This window comes from Taeniopygia guttata, chromosome 8 (genome assembly GCF_048771995.1).
Source record: "Taeniopygia guttata chromosome 8, bTaeGut7.mat, whole genome shotgun sequence".
Lineage (NCBI taxonomy): Eukaryota > Metazoa > Chordata > Aves > Passeriformes > Estrildidae > Taeniopygia > Taeniopygia guttata.
In genome coordinates, this window is record NC_133033.1 from 11,392,611 (window position 1) to 11,415,359 (window position 22,749).

Sequence of the window (22,749 nt, forward strand, 5' to 3'; positions counted from 1 at the left end):
TTTCCTAATCTGTGAAGATGAAAGCTGTTTCCCACCAATTCTGAAAATGTAAACTGATATTTGCCTATAATTTTGGAAGGGTACAGTAGGTTTTATTGATCATTGCTATTGTAATCCTTGAGGGTAAATTTGTGCTTTCTCTCTCAAACAAATTATCTAAAGTTTAAGAGCTAACCTATCAACCAAGGAAGTTTTGATATCTATACTAACACATGTATACATAGACAGATATACACAAATACATTAGTGTGTATGTTAGAATAATCTGTTCCATGAAATTGTTATTTCCTGACTTTGGATTGGAGTGTATTTTGAAGGAAAGCACATTTTGGTCAAATTTCATTTCAGTAATTAGTGAGATATGTTGGTGTTTTGTTTTTTGTTATTTTGTTTTTTTTTTTCAATGGAAAAGAAACAAAATTGGAACCTAATTTTTCGAAACGGCAAAATGCTTTAACTCATATTTGGTTCCAGTTCTGCTTTTCAGGTTTATCATAACCCATAAGCCAACATGTAACTAGATTGCAGGCACCTGATCCAGCAGCTTCTATGCAAGCAAACCCCCCACTGACTCCTGCTGACTTAAGGGAAGCATCTTATTGCTACTGATGATGAGTTTGAGTCCCTACAAGTGTGAAGCTTAGGTCTAAATGTGCTGAGAGGCTTAAAAATATCCATGAACAGAAATACAGATAATCAGTGTTGCTGAAATGTCAGAGAAGTTACTCAAAAGTGTCATGATGCAGTTTCCTTATCACTAAAGCTATCCCTGAAAGGAAAGAGAACTATGGGGTCTTCCATAATCTTTTTATAAGATCATTATGGCCTCATCCCTTTAGAACACTTGATACTCTTGGCTCCCTGGAGTGGAACAGGAATGAAGTGAGCACACAGGATAGTTAGTCCTGAAATGTTTGATTTTGAGATACAGTGCAAGTTCTGCCTGAGTGATTTATGACGTAGATGTTAGGAAGGAGGCTTGAGGATTTAGCCCTATATGTCTCTCTGGTTTGGACTCTAAGTATTTAAAACTCCATTATTGTTTTAGTAAAGCTGTTTAAGAATTTGCTGAAAACACTGTCTCCCTTGATTCTTAATGTCTACAGGATATTTCTTATGATAAATATTAATAATTTTCAAGGACATGGATGAATGCATTTTTATAATTATCAAAACCCAGACATACTGGTTTAGTGTTTAAAATTAATTATAGTATGGAAACCAGCATTCCATAAGGGAATTATATTAACTCATCAGAATGAGTTCATTTTGCCTTTCAATTTACATTTGTTGAATTTTATTTACTGATTTTCTATTTAACTTCTAAGCACTTACAGAAATCTCAGGTTTTGTAACTAGAGGACCTTATTCATAAATGTTTCACTTGATGTGTATTTAATTTAGATGACCATGTATTTGAACCTGTAACATGTACATAAATACAAATAACTTCAGAGGAGAATAACAGTAACTAATTTTCAAAAAGTGCCTTCAGTTGCAACATTCTTTATGGTATGAGAATGGAAGATTAGAATTTAACCATTTTAGATTTGTTTTCCTTTAGGATTTGTCAGTTTACCACATTACTGAAAGGCAAAGGTGAGCAAGAACAAATGGGAGTTACACAATGCTGATTTCAGGGCCCACTCAATGTCCCGTCACCTTACCTGGTTCTCCTGTGTACTACAATAATCATTGCATTCCACCTAAGAAACTTATTTAGTTGGCCATGCAGTGTTACTAACAATCTTATTCGTAGTGGGAATGGTGATCTGATTAGACTTAATTGCAGAAGCCTGTGATAAATGGGAACCAGCTGCTTAGTGAGTTTCTTCAGGTACCTCTCAGCATTTCACCTGGACTTTGCAGATTTCCCTGTTGCCATAGGGACCAATTCTAGCTTCCCAAATCTCTAGCACGGAGACTGGTAGGGGGTTACAGGTTACGGCTCTAAGTGAGCTGGCAGTGGAAAGATCTCTGCCAACGTCTGTCTGCAAGAAGGTCCAGGCTCACCTGGTGCATGAGAGAACAGCAACAGTAACTAGGGATGGGAAAGGCTCAGGTAAGGTGCACTGATGTACGCTGGAGAGTACCTGTGGGGTAGGATGTTCTCTCAGCATTATTGATGCAGGAAAATAGTACAACAAAAGTCTAAAGTATCACAGAATAGGGTTCTTATATTTAATGTGGGGAAACAGGAAGCCAAGGAATGGAAGAAGACCTAGGCTGCAGTTGCTTACATGATGCCTAGTTTGACTGAAGGTGTTTTCTTTCTGTTTGTAGAGCCAAAGGCTTATTCATCCGAATACCGCTACTCCTTCAGAACACTGAAGAAATGTAATGAAGAAGTTGTTTAGCCTTTTGAGAATTCATAAGGATTTGTCCTTTATCTTCATGGTGGTATGTCTTACTGCAAGGGGAGGAGACACTTTTTCTTACATTCCCCCAGTGATCATAGCATGGGAGAGCAGTCCATAATGCTTCTAAGGAATTCTTCCTTCCTAAAGTCATGTGAAAATCCAAGTCTGAAGTTTTTTTTCATTTGAAGCCCCACTATACCCCATTCAGGCCATTGTGAAGGTCCTCAGACTTATGAGCTTTCAGTTTCGCTGTTAGTGAGGGACTCAGAGCAGTTCCACAGTTACCATGACTTCAGTTCAAACTCTTTAGCTGAATCCTAATCTACTGCATATTTTGGAAGTAGTTTAGAAACCGTAGTTCCTTGCAGACTCTGTTTTAGAGTCTCCAAAGGGTTACTAATGTATAACAAAATGGGACATCACTTTAAGGACAGCTCTGCAAATTCAAGCTCTAAGCTCTAATTCAATCTACTTTAGAGTCGCCACCCAATCTCCCCAATATTTTGAAGACTGGTTTGCTTCTATTAGCAAGAATAGCACTGAAAGTGGGCACCCTTGACTAGTCTCCCTCGAAAGTCAAAATTGAGATAGTATTGTGACATTAGTATGCATCCTTGCTCAGAACAGTGTAACTGATGCAATACATTTACAGCAAATTTTAAAATTTCCATCATAGTAAAGAGAAACTGTCATTCAATCCAGTGAAATGCTTTCTCAGCGTCAAAAGATGCTATTACCACAGGACTGGCATCATTTTTCACCTTAAAGAGGATATTAAACAAGCACAGCAAATTCGTGCAGGTGAGCCCACTGTACTAAACATAAAATAAAACCACGCATTGTTCAGGATGAATTATTTCAATGCTTATACTTTGAGTCAATTGGCCAATAACTTTGCCAATTTGTTAATACCTGCATTTAGGAATAAAATGGATCAATGTAACCTATATTGCTATATGTTTCAGTCTGTTTCAATGTTGCCAGAATCAGCACCCTGCAGTCAGGGAAGTATCTGCTGGTCAGCACCTGCTTTGCATAATGTAGTGTTACAAAGATGAAAAAAACAGCCAACATCAGCTGGCAAAAAAGAAAAAAATGTTCACCTTTTGAAATGTGAAGGCTAACCTTGTCTAATGATTACAAGATTTATGAACAATTCAATAGCAATAGACTATAATAGTGATAGGTCAGGCCACGTGTACACAAAGACTAAGCAGCTTTGGGTGAGATAAAAGATAAGGCAATGATCCAGCTTAGATCCAGAGCTGTATTTTCAAGACAGCCCAGTATGCTGAGCGGTAACATCTTTATAAAGAAATACTTATGTTTGAATTCAGGAATATATTTTAATTGCACAGATTTGAATAAATAGCCTCCCTTTTCATGGATCTGGTGCTCCAGGCAGAGGGAAGCAAAGATGTTATTTCCCTTTACACCACTTCTTTATTAAGATTCAGAAATGTTATTTCACTTACATTAGGTATGATCAGGGAGCATCCATTGCATGTCATACCTTCTGTGTACCATCTTCATCTTCTAAATCCTGATTAGCTGGTTTGAAATGTCAGCAGCCATAGGCAGCTTTAGGCCCCACAGATTTCTGTTTGTGTGAGTGAAACTGTGCAGATCAGACTTATGATTTTCCTAATGTTTTGATTGACTTCTGGACCATCTGTGATGCTAAGACATTGTTTATCCCCGACACACCTTTCAAAGTGCTTCCCACCTTACACTATTTCTGTATTGGCTGCATATACTCTTTCTACCCCCCTCTAATCCCTTCTCCTTCCTCTCTCACCCTTCAAATATGTAAAGCTGTGAAGAGAGCAGTCTTTCTTCTGAATGTTAGTTAATAATATCCAGACTGTGAAACTAAAACTTACAGTACAGCACTTCTAATTAATCAGAAAGGCATGCTGTAATAATATAGCTACAGACAAGGAGCTCTGCTAGCAATCACCCAGTGCTCTGTTGAAAAGCAGCTTGCCAAGCAGACTAATCATTAGCCAATTACATCATGGAGCTCTGTATGGAATGGATTTGGTACGTACATGGTAGAGCAGATGGTGGGGAAGAGTAGCCAGGGAGGACCTAGTCCAGCTGCTCAATGCCTGGACAAAGAAAAGTTTAAAAAAAATGGGAAAGAAAAGAGCACAGGTGGTTTTAGTTGGAAGATGAGAATGGAGAGATTTGAGAACGATTTCTGTTGGGTGTTAGTTGTAGGTATAATGTGTTGGAACAATTAGCACAGGTAATTTGAAAGCACTGCAGTGCTTTCAAATTCATGGCTCCTGGTTCATGGTTTCTGATTCAGGTCTGCACAGTTTCTTGTAGGTCCTTGTGCCTTGCTGTCTAGAGAGGTGATACAAAGCACAATGGGCTGAGGAAAGGAACCTGCAAACCAGAGCTGGACCATATGCCTAAAACATTTGCTAATAGAGGCTGGCTCAGCTTCTCATGAAATGAGCCTGTGCCTAGCCTGTCTTTGTCTTCTGGTGAGAGTGTGGAAAACAGGGTTTTTTTCCAAGGCACATTAGTCTCCCCTGTGTCTCATCAGCTTTTGGTAACTGCTAATGGTAATTCAGGAAAGACTGTGGGGCTTCATAACTTATGGTAGCTAGAAATGTGCAGAATCAGAGTCAAGTAATATTCTAAGCCAGTATTTGTGTGAGGTAACTTCCCACCCCATTCTGTTTGAAACTTCTTTCAAGCTGAGATGGGAGAGGTTGCTAATGCAGCAATTCTCAGGTGATGCTGAGAAATAAGAATTCCTGGGTTTGAGAAGTCAAGGTTAAAGTTTCCAAAACAGCCTTCTAATTTTCAGTGCCCAATTTTAGGCTTTGTGGATTTCAATACCCAAGGTACTGAATATTCACAGTTACAAGGTGACAGCTCAGAGCTGAGTGAGCAACATTCCTTTCCTTCACTACACAACAGTTTCTGGAAATAGGGAGGAAGCCACATAGTTTTTGTGAGGACTAGTTAGTGTGTAGACAACCCTTGAATATGAATAGTGCTTAGGAAAACATTTTTCAGGATCCAAAGAAATTTATGTAGTTTGATTAAAGTGATTGAGCCAGCAATACAAACAACACTGGTACATAATTTCTTCTCTCCTCACTTAGGAAGAAACACTGTCAATGTTTGCTTACTAGCATGATATTAAAATATGTACCAAAAAAATCTCCAAAAGCAGTGACTGAACAAACACAGAACAAGTATTACATTATTTCATAATAATATATCATTTCCATTTATTCACTTTTCTGCTTTGGTTCTTCTTTTCTGTTTGCAAGTTCTTGAACCACATCCTACAGTCCTTCAATGCAGCATACTGCTCATGAGTTGGAGCTGATGTGCAGATGGACCCGAGCTCCTCTGCACAGGCTCCAGACTGGGTGATGTGAGCCAGCTTCACCCCAGGAGGCTTTAGTCGGTAATGTGGTTCTGTGCCTGAGTTAATGTGCCAGAAGAGACGTGCTTTCACATTCCAAGCTCCACATTTTCCAGACTGATATTGCTTAGAAGCAGAGAAGCTCTCATTTATCAATGGACAGAAACTGAACCCGCCAAAGTGGAGGAACCATTGCTGGAGAGTGACTCGGGATTGTGACAGAGATGAAGCAGTAGGAGACTGAGCAGAGGAAGCTCAACAATGAGCCAGAACAGCTTGTGTCACATTGCCACCTGTTCCTTTGACATCTGAATTTATGGTCTAAACCATAAATGGCCTAAGGCCTCATTTATTTGAAGTCAGGATAGAAACAGCACATGCTCTACAGAGCTCAGCTTCACATTTCAAGTACCAGGCACATGCAAAACTGAACAAACCTTATGGAATTTGGGGCTTTTGTTAACAAATTAAATTAGATGCCATGCAAAACTATTGTAAAGGAAAAGATGTCAAATTAATCCCATCTAAACTAAAATAAACCATAAACAAAAAGGAAAAATGAAATTAATAGATAAATATGAGTGTTTGAGGCCAAATGCAATTTCCACCAAAGAAATAATCAGATGGCAGTAAAAATACTGGGGCAAAACTGCAGTTAGTATGTTTCTGGCCATGTAGTTTATGGGAGAAGATAGACATATAATCATCACCTTGAATAAAATGTATGTCATGATTATGAAAAGTACATGATTTTTTGAAGAACTGTCACTTGAATAAAAACCATGAGGCAAGTGGACAAAGGCTAGGGAATGTGATAACATGTATTATTAGTAATTGAAGGAAAGAAGGGTATAGCTGCTGCAGGAAATCTTGGATCCAGCTCTGCAGCTGAGCTGGACTTGGTTTTCTGCCCTGAAGTGTTAGAAAGAAAAATGAGTGTATGTAGCCATGGATTTGCTCTAATCCATGATTTGAGGATGCCAGTAGACACCCAACATATCTATCCTGTATGGAACAGAGAAGGCTTGTTTTCTGTATTCGTTTAAGAGTGACAAATATCAATAATATGGCAGAAATGTTTAAACAAGGACACAGCACATTGTAAAGGAAAACAATCCATCTGTTTCAGCAGCTGGTTTCAAGCATCCAGTTGGGTGCCTATTGCAGTGAAGAAACTCTCCCACTGTTTCCGGCTACTTCCTATAATACTCATCTATCCTGGCTAGAAGAGTTGTCTAGGGTGGTTTGCAGGACCTGATTTGGACACAGGAAATAATTTTATAGCTGCTCTGTACTCTCTTGTAGGTTTAGATTCCATGTCCAATTGCATTTAATCAAGGAAGCGACATAAACATGGTCACTGAATGAACACATATGCATATATAGAGATATACTCTGTGAATAGTAAGGATGATTCTTCAAAACATGTAGATAAGAACAGTAGCTATTACCAACATAAGATCTGTATAGCTTGGTCCCTGAAGGACTTTACTTGATTCTATGATTGTGCCTTTTCAGTTGGATGCTAGTGGATCCCCTTGTTGCCATAGTTTTTGCTTAGCCTGTCATCATAAGTGATGCTTGTGTTTGTGTTAGAAATAGCAGGAGAGTTTTCTATCGACTTTCTAATAATACATAAAGAACTGCAAACCAATCCATAATGAACACTTATCATTCTTTGCTTCCTTTTTTCTTTGATGCTTCATGTCTGATATTTGCTTGTTCAGTTTTTTTTAAAGTTTAGAAATTCTGTTGTGTTTAACATTTTGACTTCCTGTTGGTGTAGTTTTTCTCTCCAAATGAACAAACATACATAGACTGAAAACTGAGCCATTCAGGATCCTCTTAAGATCCTCCTATATTACAGCAAAGATACCCCACATTTAAATTTATCCAATCTCTCACAAAGTCATAGTAATGATGTCCTCAGTTGCTTTAGTCCATGTGTTAACTCTGTGCTCTCTTTATAGACAGGATATATGCCTTTCTTCTCTTGTTTTGGTAGTGAGTGGTAAAACAAAAGGCCATGAAGGAGCTCCTGGTCATGCCTGTTTTGCTTCCACAACTGGTATTGGGTACACTCCATCTCAAGCCTCCTATGCTAATTTCTTAATCTTCAAATTTTCTGACTTTAGATGAGGAATTTTGAGTGCACTGTAAATTCCACGATATGTCTTGTTTAACTTCTCCAAAAAACTAATTAGAATGAAACACAGTGTTTCATGTGTGGTTTTAAAGCAGACGAGTCAGTTCAGTTGAGCTAGACATTTCTTCTGAAACATCGAATACATTTATTTAGATTGGGGAGGAAACTAAGAAATAAGAAGGAAAATCCAGCAGATTCAGCAGATCTTATCTCACAATTTCCCCCTCCTGTTTTCATTTGCACTTCTATTTTCGTGCAATATTTCATTTCTTTATGCATCTATCACTGTTTGCTTCTGTCAGAAGTTCAAAGGCAGCCTGCTTTCATAAAGGGGAGGCAGTATTGACTGATCTATAATATTGTTTCTACCTTTTTTGACCAATTCTCAATGCATATTTCAAGTTTTGAGAAACATTTCATGAATCACTGGGCAGTTTGAAAAATCTATAGTGTAGTCTCATTTGCTGGTTGCTGAATGTTTTCCATTGGTTGTGTTTCAAGGCAAAAATGCAAAAATGCAGCCCTTTCTCTCAGGAAAAAGAGGTTAAAATTTCATATATACATCAATAATAAAACAACACATGGAGGTGATATCAGTGTGATGTATTTCATTTTATATATACTTTTGACTGCCCTGCTGTCCATTAATCCACACAAACTCTCATAATATTCCAACCTCCTTAGCACCTTTAGTCTTGCTTTTCTAGGTAGTCAGTCAAAAAAAGCCTCCTTCTTTCCTCTGAAATGTGGCACTCCCAGCCATCCTCCCAAATGTCACTGGCTGCAGGCCCAGGACAAGCACTGTTCTGTTTTATGCTAGTGATCATGGTTTAAGCTCCAACCTCATGGGGCTGCAGAAGTGGGAGATTTACACTTCCAAGTGAGCTCCTTGCCCCAGCAAGCAGAGACAGATAAAATGGCTGTAGTTTATTTCAGTAGAGCCAGGAGGCACAGCTCCTGAGGAGATAGATCCAGGGTTTTACAGACTATAGAATATAATGGAAATGACAAATGATGCCATTTACCAGGAGTCACGTTTAGGTTAATTTTAAGTATTTAACAAATATTTTCTCATGTTTCCCACCTCTCAAATCTTAGTAACTCATTCTGCATTTCAAAGGCATAAGGATATCAAAGTGGTCCCGATACAGTTAACCTCGCCCTTCCAATCTATTTTAAGCACTTCTATCACCAATAATTTTCTGAAGAACGCCTTCATACATGTAGTGTGATGGGAATGTATTTAAGTGTTTTCAGCACTCCTGCAGAGTGACATGTAGAACTCACCTAGAGTTTAACTACTTGTATCACACCAGATCCCTTTTCTTCTCACTCTTTTGTGAAGCGTAGTAGATAAACAAAAACTTCCTTTTTCTTATTCTCTTGAAAATTAGGCATAGATTTAGTTCTCTAAAATATGATTTTTTTTTCCAGCTAAGGAGCCACACTGCCATCAATAAGTCACAAAATAATTAAACATTTAAGACTGTCTGGGCTTTTGTTCCAAGGAGGTGACAAGGCTGAAGGGTAGCTGCAGCTTCCAGTTTAGAGGCATTCTCTGTCCTGACTGCATGTGCAAAGACCCTGCCTCTGGTCATGGTGGAAAGGAGACAGGCACAGCAAGATCACACAGCCAGCAGACAGTGCACTTAGGGAAAACAACAGAAACACCAACCATTGCCCTCATCCCAAATTCCACTGAATATTTTGGCTACCAGTTGCTGAGGTGCACTGGCATAAAGGCTCCTCCACTCAAGTACTCATTGCAGGCCAACAATCATGTGGAAAGTATGTTTATAATTGTGTATTATATTAAGGTGTAAATTATGCTATATAATCTCATGAACTTCATGAGAAATCAGCCATGGCTCAAAAGGGTTATTTTATAGCTATCTAAGGAAATTTCTGAAAGACAAACTAGGCTAAAATGCATTATAAAAAGGTAGTTATTTCATACATCCAGACATCTCAGGGGAAGTTGATGTTTGAGCAGTTCTATTTAGGATCAGTGAAAGAGCTCTATTGCTCCAAGTCCATTGTCAGTTTTGTGAGGTTTGTCTCTCCCTGCACCACTACTTCTTTCACAGATTTCTCACTCTGCATGGATTTTTATGTTGTCATTAGCATCTAGGGTCCTCCTGAAGCTGCCACAAGCAGATTTTTATTCCATATGGCTATTTTGTCAGCCTGGAGCTACAAGAAAGATGAAAATGGGAAGGGTAAGTTTGAAGAGGAGACAACCCTGACCATTCCATGCAGACGAAAAGTTCTCCTCACTCAGATTTGGTTGAAAAGCCCTACTACCACTCTGCCACTTTTTCTCCTGGGCTAGGGAAAACAGCTGTTTATGTTTTAATCTTCACCCCCAGCTCTAAGGAGGAATAAAAATGCATGGATCGTTCATTATCCCTTGCATATAGAAAATAAATTGGTTGAAGCAGAAAGTCAAATGGACTTTAAGAAGTTTTCTGTATTGACTCATTTCCAAGTCGATTAAATGCTCTTAGGTGCAGCCTATGCTCTTCTCCTTGCAAATTTAGTTATTGGGTATACAGATTCATATCTACATGTATGCAGATTCCAATAGTGTTAAAAACCCCAAACCTCCAGATAGCTAGAACTATTAGTTCTTAGGAATTTAAAATTAAATTAAATAGCTGGGCTGTTTTCCAGATGATTTTTAAAGTTCCTGTGCTTACACAAAAACCTCCATAGGATTTACATTACACTACTGTATTTGTTTCAGTGAGCATTTGACTGCCAAGAATACGGTCTATGACCAAAATGGCAATCTAATTAAATATTTGACAAGCAGAAAGCTGGACATTATTCAAGTCAAGCATTAAATTAGAAAATTTAGTTTGTCTCCTTTATCAGTAGATTTTTAAATCAGCGTATTCTACCAAAACCCATAAGTTTAATGAATTTGGTCAGACATACTGTGTAACAGATGTCTAACATACAGCCAGGAGCCTCAATCATAAAAATGATGCTTTACTTTGGCACAGCAAAATATATATGAAAGACTCAGAAAGGTCAGTCATCAGCAACCTGCTTGCTGGTAGTTGAGAAACAGCACTGTAAAATGCATGAACTGCCTTCTGTAGTCTCTTATAAGAAGCCTTGGAGAGCCAGAGATAATTTGCTTTCAATGATTCATCAAGTTGGCCCTTTGTTTCACTAATTTGAGTGTCAAGTGCAACCACGTAATGAAGAATTACCAAGACCTGATAAGATTCTTCTTACATTGCTCTGTTTGTCTGAACAACTGGTTTTCTGTTGGTTTCTGTTGAAACCAACCCTACAAACTGCATAAACAGCAAGTGTACGTGGAACTGGCGTCTTCTGTGGAATGATTAAAGCTTGTTTACTGCGTTATCTGGTGGTGGTGAACCACACCTTCATGTTTCTTTTTCCTTTCTTAAAAGGCACTAATTGCAGCATGTTGTGCCCGTGCTAGAGATGGCGTTTGTTTCACTGTTAGTCCAAAGATAAAAAATGGAATTCAATGACAATTCCAGCCTTGAGAAATGTGCTATTGTGATCATGGTTGAGTTACCCTGCTGATAGTCTTCTCCTTAATGTAATTTTTAATACTACATAGCTATAGGTTAGATTTGAAGCCATATATTAGAGCTACTATTTCGATGAGTAGTTTCAAGTGAACTTCATGATTAGGGGATAGATTTTTTCTAATGCTGTCAGTCTAATAACTTCGTAAGAGATCAATCCTAAAAATGGCTTGTGCAGAAGGGGCACATTTCTAAATGTAGAATTCCCACACTGATAAAGTTTTCACAACAAAAAAATAATAGAAAACTTTAGAAGGCTGCTTGTGAGAGTGGGAAAATGTCCGCCTTCAGAAACCAGAGAGATCACAAGGGGAACAAGCCTGTGAGATTTGATTTATAAGACGAAGAAAGCTTCTGTCAAAAAGGTTTGAAACCGGTTGTTAGAGCTTAGGCAAGATTGTGTGAGGGGGCATTGTCAGCACCGCACAAGGAGTTGAGGGCGTCGATTTTTTTACTAACGTGAATTTAAAGTATTGCCGGATCGCTGCCAGCTCCAGGAAACCCAGGTAGCGGTGGGAGAACGAGAAATTTTCCGCTAGGGAAAAATACAAATAATGTAACGTGAAGGTCGTGCCCTGATACCACAAGCAGGACAGAGGCCTGGACAGAGGGAGGGAGGGAAGGAAGGAGCTCTTGCTCCTGCTCCTGCTCACTCGGGGCCGGAGAGGCGCCGCCCGCCCGGTGCCCGCCCGGTGCCCGCCCGGTGCCCGCCCGGTGCCCGCCCAGTGCCCGCCCGGTGCCCGCGGCGCTCCCTTCGCTGCCGCCCCCCCGCGCCGCGGGCTCGCCAGCGGAGCAGCGCCCGAGCGGGAGGCAGAAGTTAACTTCCACCTGCCCTGAAGAAGCCGCTGCGCCGGCAGCAGGAGGCGGAGGCGGAGGCGGAGGCAGGCGGGGCAGCCGAGGACCAGGCTCTGGCAGGCTCCGAGGCTCCGGCCGAGTGTAATTCCCCCCTAATCCCCGCCACGGCGGCGCTTCCCTGGCCGAGCCATGTCTGCGGCTTCCCCGCCATGCCGAGCCTAGCGGGGAGCGGGAGGACTGGCGGCCGGGAGGCGCACAAAATGAAGACCCTGATGGTAAGTGCATTGTTGGCACGGCTCATCCCGGCTCCGGCGGCGGGGAGGAGAGCAGGGGAGCGGCGCGGAGCGGAGCTGCCCCGGGCACCCTGCACACGCTCCAGCCTTCACCGGGCTCCATCCCCGCGGTTCTCCGGGATCGCGCGAAGGCGACCAAACCTTGGTGGCGGCGGCCAAGAACTTTCCGTCTGCTTTCTTTTATTCGTGTTGCTCGTGGTTTGGGGATTGTGTGTGTGTGTGCGTTTTAAGGAGCGTACATAAAACCGATCTGCTTAAAGGACGAGGCTGGAGGTATCTGGGCGGGGGGAAGCACTACGGTCCCCAACACGAATAAGATGCCCAAAGGGGGACGGCGGCGCGGGAATGAGAGGCGCCGGGTAGCCGGGCGCACGGAGGGGAGAAGAAGCGAGGAAGCAGGGCTGGGGGAGAAGGAGGGAGGCACGGGAGCGGGCTGGCGAGGGGGCAGGAGGAGGACGGAGGGGCTTCCCCAGTTCTCTCCTCGCACTTGTGGCGGGTGTCTGGCGGGTGAAAGTTGCGGGTGCGCCGGCGGGGACGCGGCGGGCCCCGCGGCGGGGGGAGCCCGCTGAGCCGGCTCTGTCTCTGCCCCCCGCAGCGCCACGGGCTGGCCGTCTGCCTGGCGCTCACCACCATGTGCACCAGCTTGTTGCTCATGTACGGCGGCATCGGCATCGGCGGGGGCCACCCGGAGCCGCGGCGGCGGCAGCAGCAGGTGGCGGCGGTGCCCAGCCGCCCTCCGGAGCGCGGCCAGCGCCACCCGGCTCTGCCCGTCGGGGCCGGCCTCCTGGAGGGCTACATCAGCGTCCTGGAGCACAAGGTGAGCCGCCGGCCGCGGGACACCCCTCCCTCCCGGGACCCCGCGCTGCCCCGGCTCCCTCGGGGGGCACCGACCCCGAACCGCCGAGCTCTCCCTCCTGCCCCGTGCGATGCTCGGCTCCCCTCGGCGCGGTCGCCGTGCCCTGCCTGCCTCGCTGTCGGGGTTGGCTTAAGCGTCCTCCGGGTGCCGTCGCGCCTGGCCCAAGAGCAGGAATTAACGGGGTCAGGAGCCGGGCTCCAGCCCGCGGTTGGGTATTAGTGCAGTGCTGCTTCTCTTCTCCCTTGCACAGTAGGAAGGGGGGAGCCGGGGGTAGGGTGAAGTGTTTCTAATGTCCTATGCTCTAGGTGCAGTACAAATGTATGTTTATGATGATATTAGTAAGGGTTAAAGAATGAGATTTATTTACTGGAGGGCAAAGTCAATAGGTAGGTGTTTATTCTTAGCTCATTTTGTCATAGGAAAAAAAAAAAAGCCTCTTGCACAAATGACCTTTTCATCCCCCTTCTGAGAAGCAGAAGTTGTCATCCATAGTTTCATTCTAGAAATTTGGGGCACTTCTTTATTGGTGAACAAAGTGATGTCCCTCCCCTTGACAGAGGAATTACCAGGCTGTGTTGTCAGACTATAATACTTGTTTAGGCAGACTAAGCTTTGATGGCTCACAGGACAGATGTAGTGACATAAAGCGAGCAAGGTGGCACATCCATGCCAAAGAAATACTCAAGCTTCAGTAGTTTTCTTAGAAGGTAGATTCCTCTGCTTTTTGTTTGGTGTTCGGTTTGTTGCGTTCACCTGGAAATTTCAAGGTCTTCATCTTCCAAAACCCCAGATATTGTTTAGTGCACACACATCTTGCAGTAAAAATTTACTTTAAAATATAAGCAAGAGAAATGAGGATTCACAACTTTCTTATGTTTTCACATCCAGACTGACAGCCTTCTGAAAGATATGTTGTCAGACAAGTTACTGGGCTCAGTTTAGAGGTACTGTGTGAAGACTAGTGACTTTGATATACAGAGATTTTTATTGTTCCTTCTGGCATAACTTTCTATGCAAGAGTTATCTGTAGGGCTCTTAGCACAGAAAAATAGCACATGATGGTGCCTTGTAGGCTTTATTTGCTTTCTTACATGGTTCTCCTGGAAATTCTCAGATGTAATGTCTATAGAAAAAGCAAGTTTGGCCATGGGCTTCCTACTGTCTGATGTGTACTCTTGTGATTCTTTTGTTCTTCCTGAACATGGCTGTAGTGATAGGTGTCGGTAGATGTGCACATGGTTTTTATATCCATCAGTAATTGAAAAGTCATCTGTGGGCTTTTTGGTATGCATGTGTGAGTAGTCTTCTGATTCTGATAATAGCTCACACTGGTTTCTCCAGACTCACAAAGACCCCTCATTAACAGGCCATACTTAAAATCGCTGTTCTATTATTTTGCAGGTTTTTTTTATTTTAAGTTTTCCTTGTGTTTTGGTGAAAGATGATCCTTTGTTTTTTAATCTATTGTAATATGGCCCAAACCGCACAGATACTCTGTTTCTGAATTTCATTTCACACAGCTTATGCCTCACAGTAATAATCTCCTGAAGGTTTAATAACTTTTCCACCTAACTTCTGTGGGTCAGAAAGAATATTGTGCTATCCCTGCTGTGTTCCCTGCTTGCTTTGTCTGAATTTAACGCCCACAAGATCATGCAGAGAGCTGTGCCACTGTGGTATACAGAGCAGTGAGGACGCTGCACTACCGTATGGAGACTGGGGAGAAAGGGGCTTTGTTTCTTAATAATGTATTTATTTTTGTAATTTAATTTGGTAGTCCATGTATTTTTCACAGGTTTACAATCCCAGAATACATAGGTTTCACCCATAATAAAAAATAAAGAATGCAAAAAATCATAGAAATTCGTGATTTGGAAAAAGAAGGATGCAGGATTGGTGATGGTGAGAGAATAGGGAGAGAGCAAGAACTGAGGAATGGTGAGACGTTCAGAGAACATGTGGTTTGGGTGGGACATTGGAAACTGCTGAGAAGACAGCTTGAATAGCAAGTGAAATGGAGGAATTGGGGAAGTTTTAAGGAATGCAAAGAGAGCTGCAGGAAGAGAGCAAGGTAAAAATCTGCAGTTGTGAAAAGGACATGATATTTGAAGAGATGGGGAACTCTGGAAGGAGATGAGAAGTACCTGTTGTTTGAGGACAACAGGCTTGCAAAGGTGAGGTAGGAATGACTTCAGCAATGGTACATGTTCTTTTGATAGCACAAAGGTGATGGTGTGAAATGACAACGAATGGTAGATTTTTCACGGTATGGCTTCCTTAATTTCCCATACAGAATCTTGGAATTATCTATCAGGTTGAATGACCTGAAGCTGAATGACCATTATACAAAAATCATCCTTGGTATGTGTTCATGCATGAATGACAGGTAGCAGTAGACTGAATCTCTGCATCATTCTTGTGCTTGTTTCTGGATCCCATAATTTGCTTTAACAGGAAAATCTCCTTTCATGTTCGTGGTGTTGTACCCATTCTGTACATTTAATGAGAGTAAGTATGCACATGTATGTAGAAGCTGTATGGCAGGTACTGAAGTTAGTAATCCATAGTCACAATGCGAGTATTGACACGTGAGCTGTGTAAGTATGCGGTAGGAAGGATGTTTCTCTTCAGGGATAAAATTTAACAATTGTCCTCATTGTGAAATATCATGTATTACCAATGTCTGTCACTACTAGCAGTACAGCTCATTTAGTAGTGCCGGATGATCATGTATGGAGACTATTTGCCAGAAAATCTGGGCACTTAGTACTAAGTAACAATGATTTTGAAATATAGCCTTCAATATTATAATTACCAATTATTTTTCTCCTTTTATTTTATATTCAGGAAGAATTGTAGTTCTTCATCCACACTGTCAAGATAAGCAGGCAGTCTCTGAGAATACAGTAAATTATGTCTTTTTTTTTAGGTTGAAGAGATTTTTTTGCAGGAGTTTCTAGTCTTTGCCTTCATAGTTTCTGCAAGCCCATTTTTCCATGAGTCAAACATCAGAGATCAGAACCTCTCTACTTAGCTTTAGTAGCCTTTCACAGTTTAGCACTGCATACTTAATTTTTGTTGAGCTGAATTCTTGGAACAAAAAATCCGGAAATGCTGTGGATTCAGAGATGCAAGTGGATTCTTGTCATTTCACCTCTGCATGTCCTGGAATAACATCAGTTAACAGACATTGTTGATGGATGTTTGAAATTAATAAATGGTATCTCTTTTTGTTCCCAATAGCCAGATGTTGTGTCCTAAAAAAATCTCACATTTTGAACAGAAAATATGGTCTGCTGATAGTTGTTTTTGAGAGATCAAGGCCTGAAACAAAGGGAAGAAGTGGTGGCTTCTACTTTGAGGAGCTGTTGGTTCCTGCAGAGGCAGTTTGAGTGTAGCACTGCTTAGCTACTGCATCTGCTCTGCAGATAGGAAGGACAAGAGTCCTACACTGTCAGAGTGACATCTTTCATGAATTCTGTGGGTGTTATCCTGAAATTAAAGAGGTTTTGTCACTGGCATTGAGTGAAGCAGAATTATGCTCTTCTGTGGCAGGCATGGGGATAAGCCTTTCTGTTGATTTATCATAGTGCTAGCAAGAAATTACAATGCTAATATTTTTAAAGAGATTACTGCATACAAATAAGAGAATGTTAATGAAAGAAGGAAACCTAGCGCTATTCCAGAACTTGCAAGAAATAAATATTTAACCATTATATTACAATTCTGAAATGAATGTGAGAACATGTCTCTGGATAGTTAAAAGGCTTTTTACTCAGTATTGACTCAACAGTTGGTGCTGCAAATAAAATACGAGTTTGTCATGTATGTAATTGGTTAATATTTCAAACCATCAAGGATTTTGTTTCTTAGAAAATAAAAAAGAATTAAAATCAATCCTGCAGTCAAAATGTATTATTTATTTTAAACACTTTCAAATACCTTAAGAGCGAATTGAGATCAACTTGATAATTTAAGTGATCACAATGATTTCATTATTTATGATAATGTGAATTATCATATGCAAAGAAATCTTGATGATCCCTCTAAACTAATGCAGATCAGAGAATAGTGTAGTTAATGAAGTGTTTGAGGAAGAGTCATTCTGCAAATAGTGCTGCTATAGCTCCTTAGTGCTGCTATAGCTCTTTAATCTCTGAGTTGCAAAAAGTTGCTCTTGGGTGAAACTAATTTTTTTGGGATAGTAAACTTTGTACACTTAAAATCAGGTCTGTATCTTGCCATGTTTTATATTATTTTTAGTAATTATTAAGTCAAATGAGTTTGGAATTTTAATTTTTACCTCACTAAACCATTGTCAATTTGAGGCTGGATATTTGTGGGGGGCTTCACTAAACCAGCCTTCATAACAAAACAAAGAGATGAGAAGGAATCAAATTATTTTGAAGGTTTTAGGTTTTTTTTAAATGAATTTACCACAGAACCATAATGTATCTTACAGCACAACAGCTTGTCTTGCCTGAGGTGGGTTCAAGCCCAGAGTTAAGTAAACCACATAGCATGATTTCATTACACTTTCCTATTTTCCCCTGAAATTCTCATTTGCAAAGGAAGGAACACAAGCTTTATTATACAATTAAGGATTTGATGGAGCTTTTATTATGTGAGAGATCCACAAGGGGGAGACTTTATTCTAGAATAACCTTGTTGGGGACACTTCCCTGTGTCAGAGACCTAAGCAAGGTGGGAGGCCAAAACACATTTTGCTCAGTGCTCTCTTGGCTTCCTGGCTTTTTGTATTTTTAGGTACCATAGTTATCTACCACTGATAAGCTGTAGGTTTATGTAAATCCTTAAAGTTGGCATCTTAAAAAAAAAAAATAAACAAAACCGTGACAGTCGGGGAATGTTACTGAATATCCACACACAGGGAGCAGAGACAATTGTTTTTCCAGATTTACACAGCTTTTAAATAAATACTGTCCTATGCTTTACAATTTCTTACTTTTGAGCTACTGCAGTAGTGTGCTTTTTCAGGCTTACATTCATGTTGATGATCCTTGTCTAAAATTTTTAGCAGTTTCTGGGTGCACTAGCTGCTCACACAGGGCAATACAGAGCCCACAGCAATGGCAGCAAATTACAGTACATTCTCCCATTTTCCAGGTTGCTTGGCATCTCTGCAAGGAGCCAATAGTTCTAGCATGGCATTGCTTCTACTTGGAATATCTTGAAGTATTTTCAAATATTTACATGTAGGTATCAGGTGCTGTGCAGTTTATACATTTATTTTATGAAAAAGACTGTGTTCTGTAGTTGGACACATCTTTTGTAGAATTCTGACTTCAGTGTGTGCTTGAGAGAGAAATGTTAGCTAGGATAATAAGCAAGTCATATTTTACAGTTAACACTACTGCCTAATTCTTTCTAAAACAAGTGCTGTTAAAGATGAAATCTAAATAGCAGGGGTGGTGGTTCTAGGCAGAGGTCAGCATCTGTTGCTTAAAAAATAATCTCAAAAGAGCACAGGTACTATTCAATATTGAAATAGCCCTGAAAACCAAAAGATGCTTTGTATGCATCCAGTGCATGATGTTGTAAATGTTCATTAATGTAGCGTGATGGATAAAAACCTACCCAACCACAAACTAGCCATGTTCTGATCATTTCCTGGTGACTGGGAAGCTAAAGGAGAGACAGTTATGGTTGTAATACTGAAAAGTGGAGAAGGTTTTGGAGTTTATACCAGGTAAAGATCTCGCCCTATGTAATTTGTGACATTATGTGATATAGTCTTATTCTTTCATAGAAACTGAAGCAAAAAAATTATTTCGCAGACTGTTTCACAAGATACTGATTATTTATTTCAGTAAAAACATAAATAGTAGGTAGTCAAGTTGACAGTTGATGCAGAATTGTGTTTTAATTTTCTCACATTTTAAAAAAGTTACATCTCACCGCAATATATTATACCATTTATTGGTCATGATATATTATCTTATTTTTGCAAATGACCAAGAGAGTATTTGTTTGGTGGAATTTTGTTTTTCTTTTTTTTTTGTTGTTTGTAGAAGAAAAACTACAGAAGCATGAAGATGTTCATTTTTGCACTTTTTTTTTTTTGACTGATTCTGGATTATATGAATTTTTTATAAATTATCCTGATTTGTGAAAAGTGAAGCATGAGTAAATATGCTCTTTTTGACTTTATGAATATATACACATAATATTTTCATATGTGGATGCTGTCTGTTTCCCCTCATCTCCTTACCTGTCTTCTTTTGTGAACATACAAAATTCTTAATTCAGTGGATTTGCAAAATACTTTCAGGCAGGGAATTGGTGATACTTTGTCTGCTGAGGAAGTTTGTTCAGCTCTCATGCAAAACCCTGTAATTTTTTTTTTCTCTTCACTTTTAGCATTAATCTCAATGACCACATTTATATTTTTAGTATGTGTTGAAGTATGTTATATTTGATAACCATTTAAAGTCGCTACACTGTGCACTTCTTTTTCACATGATCTTTCACTGTGAGCATTCTGGGCTATTTTCATCTTCCTGTGAAGACAAAGTGTTCTTTTGAAGGTTCTTAATCCTTGGTGGTAGCAAGTCTGAACTAAATGAGATTTTCAATGACAGGAAATGTAATTTTTGCGCACAGCTGATGGATATCTCTCAATAGAGTTCCTTAAATTCTCCCTTTCTGCTTGTCCTGGGGCATAAGTGGATATTGAGTGACATCCTAACTATGTGATATCCTCAAAGCAGTAGATTGCAGGTAGTTTCCTTTTCCCAGTGACCTTCCTTACGACTGTAACCTGTATTGCTCAGTAACACTCTGTGTGCACATCCTTGATGCTGAGGTGGCGCTGATAGGAAGAACTCAGTGCATTAATTGAACTTCTAATTAGGGCAATTATGATCAAATCAGCAGTCGTTTGGTGCTGATATAAGCAGATGTGACAGCACAAAAGCTACTTTGAAGGTGAGGTGAAGCATCAAGGTATTTAACCTCACTCTGTTTCACCTCATCCCTACACAATCTCCATTAGTCATCACTCTTTCCCTAAGAGTTAAAACCTGAAGTGCTAAGTACTAAAGTTTGCTGTCAGCTGGAAAAACAAGTATTTTCAGTTCAAAAGCTGCTGTTTGTTGTTCTCTATTGTCAATAAAAAAATAGCCAAATGCAGTTAAAAACAGGAGTCATAGAGGCAGAGAGGGAACTAGTCAAGGCTGAGACTTCTGCCTTCAGAGTGTCTGTTTGCAGCAGAAGTGCAAAATACAGATGGGGAAGTGGAGCTCTGAGGTGTCCCTTGATAGTCCATATGAAAGACAGAGCTGGGCACTGAGGAGCACGTGCACATTGCTGTAGGGAATCCAGCACATCTGGACTGGGGTTGGGCATATCTGGTAACACTTTGTGTCTGGGCTGTGTTCAGAGTGACACAGAAAGGAAGAGAACACAGCGTGTTTATTACATGCAATCGTGAATACTGAATCCTTACTGAAACCTTGTGAGAGAACTTCAGAATAAGATTGGGTTATTTTAAAACGCAGAGGGGGGAAAACTGATACATTTAATAGGTTAGTATTTTTTCACAATGACAGTATAGTACAAAGTGTTTGTTGTCCAAGATAAGGGAACAGTAATGGGTTTATATGGTATACAGACAGTATAGATCAGGTTTTCTTAATTCAGATTTAATAATATGGATTGTTGCAAGTAACACAGAACAAGAATATATAAATGTGTGTCTTGTTGAATACAACATGTTAGGAATTCATTGCAGCTGTAAAAAATTTCCATTACCGAATGGATGGCTTAGTTAGAAATAACCTGGAAGAGGAAAATGTTTCTCAGTAAACATTCAGTATATTTAGAATATGCATTTTTGTTTAGCAAATAATATATTTTGAATTTAGTGTGTTATTAGCATCCTCAGGTATTGGCATGATGCTAATATTGGAGAAGAAAAATACTCTGTAAATTTTGTACTGTTAAAATATATCTTGCCCGCAGCTATAGCAGGTCATAAAAGTAGATATAATAACAGCAGAGCATCAGTCTAAGAGCTAGCTCTAAAGAAAAGAAAAATTCCACAGTGCAAGTTTGTGCAAATGTACATCTGTACCAAGCCTTGTGCACAGGAAAGTTAAATGAACTCTTGTTATGTTTAAGAAATGGCTGGCTGAGAAACAGGGTTCTAGAGACTGCATTCATCACCGTGTCCCAGTTTGAGATACCAGGCTGTGTTTTGCAGGCAGTGACATGAGTTGCAGCCAGGCTCATTCTCTGCTGAACTTTCTTGCCTGCATTACTGTTCTCTGTGGATAGACACTTCTGTTCCATTTCAATGAAATTCATGCTTGTGGCTTGTACAAAACAGCATCTGAGGAAGCACATAACTACAGGATCCTAGAACCCCACCATGGTTTGGCGTGGAAGGGATCTTAAAGATTATTTTACCTCCTCACCCTGCAATGGGCAGGGACACTTCACACTAGACCAGGTTGTTCCAAGCCTTGTAGCAACTGGCCTTGAACACTTCCAGGGATGGGGCAACCACAGCTTCTCTGGGCAGCCTGTGCTAGGTCCTCACCATGCTCATAGTGAAAATTTTTCTTCTAGTGTCCAGACAACACCTATTGTCTTTCAGTTCAAAGCCATTCCGTTTTGTCATAGGATACATTTTCTACTTCAGCTCTCCTGTATTTCATGTGTAGTACACCCTAAATTTAATAAAGTGAGGAGTGTAATAATCTAAGAGTATATTTCAAACAACCACACAGCAGCCAGGAAGGTAGCATGTGGCTGTGGGCTGATGAAATGCTGCAGAGATTCCAAGGTTGGCAGAAGCTGGGTCAGTAAGTCTGCCTGGTGTAGTTTGAGACAGCCTTGTTAGCTTGAGACCAGAATAGTCACGCTGTATCCGAGCAAGTAAATCCTGGTCTGTGGAAGCCTCATTTCTCCTGGAGCTGGGCTGGCTCTGCACTGTGCTTTCTGTAGCTACAGAAAGCCACAGGTAGGTGGAAGCTACATGGAGTGCCTGGGGAATAGTGGTAAAGACAAGCCCACAACACATCCGGACAGTTCTCAAGTGCAGTGCCAAGGACTGAAATTGCATTTGGTATTGTAGCTGTTCTTTAACTTTAGCCATCCAAATTATGTAAACCTTGTATTTGAAGAGACTGAACCACTGGCTGCAGCAAAGATGTGTTTAGAAAATGTGGTTTGTGAGACTTGTCCATGGTCCTTATGAGAAAGCTTTTGGCCAAATACATGAAGCAGTGCTTTCCCAGCTTTATCCCCAGTCTTAGTGCAGAGCTCAGAGGCTCACACGTAGTATGTGATGTTGTACAACCTGTGCTA

General features: G+C 40.6%; 2 protein-coding genes across 2 annotated transcripts in view; both read left to right on the forward strand.

Annotated features, from left to right (window-relative positions):
- The window catches only part of ST6GALNAC3 (ST6 N-acetylgalactosaminide alpha-2,6-sialyltransferase 3), a 274,004-nt gene extending 262,623 nt beyond the window's left edge, over positions 1-11,381 (forward strand). Inside the window, exon 4 of the mRNA XM_072933069.1 lies at positions 2,284-11,381. Within this exon, the coding sequence (XP_072789170.1) occupies positions 2,284-2,341 (58 nt within the window). The 3' untranslated portion in view covers positions 2,342-11,381. The remainder of the gene's footprint in view (positions 1-2,283) is intronic.
- A 563-nt stretch (positions 11,382-11,944) lies between these two features.
- ST6GALNAC5 (ST6 N-acetylgalactosaminide alpha-2,6-sialyltransferase 5) overlaps positions 11,945-22,749 on the forward strand; it is a 67,835-nt gene continuing 57,030 nt past the window's right edge. Inside the window, exons 1-2 of the mRNA XM_030278970.4 lie at positions 11,945-12,542; positions 13,156-13,377. Coding sequence (XP_030134830.1) covers positions 12,477-12,542; positions 13,156-13,377 — 288 coding nt within the window. The 5' untranslated portion in view covers positions 11,945-12,476. The remainder of the gene's footprint in view (positions 12,543-13,155; positions 13,378-22,749) is intronic.